Here is a 4,697-nt window from a genome sequence, read left to right on the forward strand (position 1 = left end):
TAGGTGCATAAAAACGACCATACATTTCACAAGCTCTAGATGTGAAGAGACAGATGGGGCTAACAAACGCACTGCTGAAAAATGCAAGTGGGAAATTCCATAATTCTTCGCAAATAATCGCGAGGTAAATAGCGAGCGTTGGAAAAACACCGAAGCGCAAACAGAACAAAAGACACATGCGCGCAGCAACACGTGTCACCTTCCAGACAGACAGACATTCGAAAACAGAAATCTGTTCCTTATCGAACTGGTATACCCAGCCCAAGGCTACAAGTCCTTCTTAAAGATAATTCTTATCACAATGAGGAATCAGGCAGCCACCTGCAGCCATTTATGGATTGAAATTTCCAACAAGTGTTCAATTTTGAAACACCGATTGATAACATCATCTGACTTCATCTGACGACTGGATGACGTGTTGTGTGCCGGGCGGCACGCAACCGTCGCCAAGTACGCACTGCTCTCGGAATGACACTTTCGTGTGCAAATCAGTTTAATGACTAGTTTGAGTGTTACGTGAAACAAACGTTTAACAATTTTTATAACTGAGTTGCCTTGAGCCAAAGAACCAGTGATTTTTGAAGAAGAAAAGGAACGATTTAGAACACGAATCTTTTTCTTTTATGGTTTAATAAATTATGTATATTTCTAATCGTATATGTAGGCATTCATAATATTATTAATTCCTAGAATCGCTTCCTCAACTGAGCTTATTCATACAAAAATCCTGCACGCGCCTTCCATCTTTTATTGGTGTCGTCTTCAATTGTGTGGATACCAACATTATTTTGTAGTCCCTTTTATATTCTCTATTAGTCAAGCCAGGCCTCCTTTCTCACACTCTCCACAATGCACACTGCGGAAACGGATGCTCTCTGGTATCAGGAGCGCATCGAAAAGCCGTCGCAAACTCTGGCATATTCGCCAACGTTTCTATGACCCGCACATCATCTCGATCATGCGCAATAGGATGTGGTAGTGAGCCACAAAAGAACTGAGCAAAATTTAAAAAGAACAACTGCTGCGAGCTGAATTCCGGCACAAGTCTGTCTCTTTCCGCAACTCCTTCGTCCCCACCAAAATATACATCATATGCCAACTGCATTCCGCTAACATCGGCTATGCGTTCGATGAGTGCTGCGGTGGGCGTACGCATGAAACATCGAAGACTACTCTGAACACCAATATTCGCAAGAATCATCTCACCAGCAGGATTTTCATTACCCAAGCTATCGAAAATAATACCCGATGTATCGAAAGCGTGACTAAGTTCATGTGCGAGTATCCAGCCGCCGAGGCTGTATTGTAACAACGGATGTGAGCGATGGTCATAGAAGGGCAGATGAAGGAAAATCATTGGCACGATAAGCAAGTTGCGCTGATGCACAAAGTAGGGCGCATTGCGAGCAGTCTGTATATCGTCGTAAACGTAGAAGGTATTGGGACAGAGCCGCCCATCACCGATAAGTAGATTGGAATGTTGTTGTTGTGTGCGAAAACGAAGCATTTCGAGGTGGTTGTGATAAAAATTAGTAGCGCTGAGGTTGGCGTCTGCATAGTATGCATTATAGTGAGCGGCTGACATGCGCGCTGGCAGATTTCCAAGCCGCAAATTCATGGTTGAAAGTTTGTCTTGAAGATATGAGCGCTCCAAGGGAGACAATCGAAATTTATTAGCTACCAAGTATCGCGAAAATCTCGCTTTTAATCTGGTGAATATGCGCCCAAGTGTCATTTCATCCGCGACACGCGTTTCGTAGAGATAACGATCGAAGAGGTAATCCACGCCTAGGGGCATAAGTGCGGCAATATGGTCAAAGCAATTTTTTGGCGTAATTTGAGGAGCCATTTGTTGGAGCAGGTGAGTGAGATGAAACAAAATATACCAGGCGATGGTATCTGCGTCTGTTTTCGATAGCAATTTTTCTAGGTTGTGCATGTAGGATAAACCAACTAACTGAATGGGGAGTGTTGGGAGCGGTGCACGTTTCAAGAGATTGCTGAAATACTGAAACCAGCCAAAGTGCGGCATAACTGCATGTAATGCCCCTAGCGTAAGTATGGCCTCATCTTCACACTGTGTCACACCATCTCCCATTAAGTTCCGTCTTAGTACCACCTGGTTTTCATATTTTTTCCTCAAGGCCTGTATTTCTGTCTCAAACGCATAGACCACCGTAGCTAGTTGCTCATATTTCTTTACCTCTTGTTCACAATCTGGACAAAGTTCAACGATTGCGCCTAGTATTTCTCGTTTATTTTTGAAGGCTTCCCCTTCATAAGGCAACCGCAACTCAATCACATAGCGCGCAGAATCATTGTAGGCCCAGTTTACAGTTTCATGCAGAAAAACACCATTGAAACCAAAGCGACGTAAATCAGCGATCGCGGAAAGCCAATCAAAATCCTCCGTGGACCACTTATCGCCATTCAAAGAAATCCTCAGTTCGTCCAGCCATCTTAGACGAGGTTCTCTGTTCACCAGCTCTTTAAAGTAATTATCCAGTTTTAGATAGTAAGTATTTACTCCTGTACAAGTTGTGTAATAATGTTCAACCTTTCTGAGCAGAAACATAATTTCCGTGTCTGCGTGCCCTTTAAAGCTAGCGTCCTTTAGATACTTTTGCAATTTTTGTGCATAGTAATTGCCCACAGCACCAAAATTATCCACGTGATTGTAGTAAGGCGCGGCAGTCCACTCTCCGCAAGCATAGTCCCAAAAGTTCTCGCAAGGGTCGGTTGCGTTGTGCAAATTCGCGCGTATTACATCCACGATAGAAGCATCCAGTCGTGACAGACAGTCCGCATCCTCCGCGCAACTTACCAACGCCACGTGGTCGCACTCGGATCGACTGATGAGCGTGAGAATTGCGAAGGTTTTGAACAAGTTGAAGGTACGCATTTGCAAAATTGCGCAAATATCTACGATGACATTTACAATGTATTGCCAAGCTGCTGATAAGCACCGACCTTGTTGTACCGCATGCACGTCTGATGTGCTCGCGCAGAGCTAATCTAAAACGAACAATCCAGCTTTTCACCAATTTTTTTAAGAATCACATGTTTACTGACATCGGTGGGTTTTTGGGGCTTGATTATGAGCGCTAGAATTGATTTTTATTTTTAAATATTATCTGTGTAGAAGAAATACTGCTTATCGAAATAGCACTCAGAAAGACAATCAAATGCAATACAAGAGATTTTAGTCGTGCGGGAAGAGCGTTGTCACATCAATATTAAAAACTTGTTTCTATATTTCTGGTCTGATCATAGCGAATTATTGTTTTTGCAAATTATGAATAATTTTAATTAGCCCGTCGCACCGTGCTGCGGCTCCATACAAAAAGTGGTGAAAAACACGAAAATGGATAGATTTTGCTAAAAATTTGTTGCTTAGCGCAATAGAGTACACTGATCCCAAATATCATATTTGTTCTTTATAGCTTTTATATTTTCGATAAAATTATGATTAAGACTAAGATTAAAAATGTATCTTTCTGAAGCATTCCAGTGCAAGTCATGTAAAATTTTATTTTTATACAAAAGAAATGTTGATAGACACAGTTAACATAATGGCATGAAAGCAATCAATTTATGTTGGACTTTCTTCGCAATCACAGATCACAAATTTCCAATCGCAGTTACCCGTCTTGGTGTTTGACAATGCAAACGAAACCATCCGGGAACGCGCACTTGCTGCTCTCGATGCACGCGAATTATTCACGTAATGACGAAGCAAGGTTGTTGCTGTTGTTATTGTTTTGACAACCAAACTTCAGGATGGCGCAGACCAATACGCATACACACAAACAGCCGCATTTATTTATACAGTTTTTATACCATTTGTGTCATTGTAAGCCAGTGCCAACGTTTTTGTTTTTCGTTTTAATTTGGTCTACAGTATGGCATTTATTCTTTATTTGCATAATAAATAATACATGCATACCCATATACGTGCGTGTACACATACATGTGCACATATATGCATGTGTGTTTACATTTCTGTGCGCTGCAAATATAGGAAGTTCATGTGAGTGTGGTGATATTTGTCTTGATTTATGTGCATATGTATGTAAATTGTGTTGATATTTGGTTTGTGGTATCGCGTTTTGTTTCATTTAAAATATTGCTTTTGTCATTGATTTTTAAGTTTGACATCCTGAATTGACTTTTGATGTTTTCGTATAAATATTTTAATCGCAAAATGTATAGTATACAATTTATTAAGTCGTTCTACATCTTTTAAACGAATTTTCCAAAGCATGAATGCAAATATGTACGCACGCGGATAACAACGCACATAATGCGCCGACTTGCAGATTTGTTTTTCTTTTTTGAATTTGAAATTGCTGGAAGTTGTTTTTTGTGCAATGTGCTTAAACTTAGAAAAAGGGCTTTTCCATAAGCCAAAATGTATGAAAAAATCATAACAACTTTAACTTCTTTGTTTGTTTTTGTTTTGTTTTTAATTTTATGTGTTGTCTAAACTGCCAAATTTTGTTTACCTTACCTAGAACATTCGCGCAACAACAAAATGCACACCAACTTATTTTAACTGACAAATTTGACAATTCGAGTTTGACATTCTAGAGAGTTCAATCAACAACAAAATACACGCCACGAGGTAAGCAACACAAAGGCGGCGACATCCGCCAACCTGCAACTGCTACTTTGTACTCGGCGAATTTGACAGAATC

At 40.5% G+C, this 4,697-nt stretch overlaps 1 protein-coding gene across 1 annotated transcript; it reads right to left on the reverse strand.

The window, feature by feature from the left end:
* Positions 1–835: 835 nt before the first annotated feature.
* On the reverse strand, positions 836–2,902 carry LOC129247241 (neprilysin-4). Its single transcript, XM_054886289.1, has one exon. It carries the CDS (start codon positions 2,900–2,902, stop codon positions 836–838), a length of 2,067 nt encoding a protein of 688 aa, XP_054742264.1.
* Positions 2,903–4,697: the final 1,795 nt, after the last annotated feature.

This window comes from Anastrepha obliqua, chromosome 5 (assembly GCF_027943255.1).
Source record: "Anastrepha obliqua isolate idAnaObli1 chromosome 5, idAnaObli1_1.0, whole genome shotgun sequence".
Classification (NCBI taxonomy): domain Eukaryota; kingdom Metazoa; phylum Arthropoda; class Insecta; order Diptera; family Tephritidae; genus Anastrepha; species Anastrepha obliqua.

Excerpts from the sequence above, each read along its gene's own strand:
- LOC129247241 (XM_054886289.1), bottom strand. The coding sequence starts at position 2,902 with ATGCGTACCTTCAACTTGTTCAAAACCTTCGCAATTCTCACGCTCATC.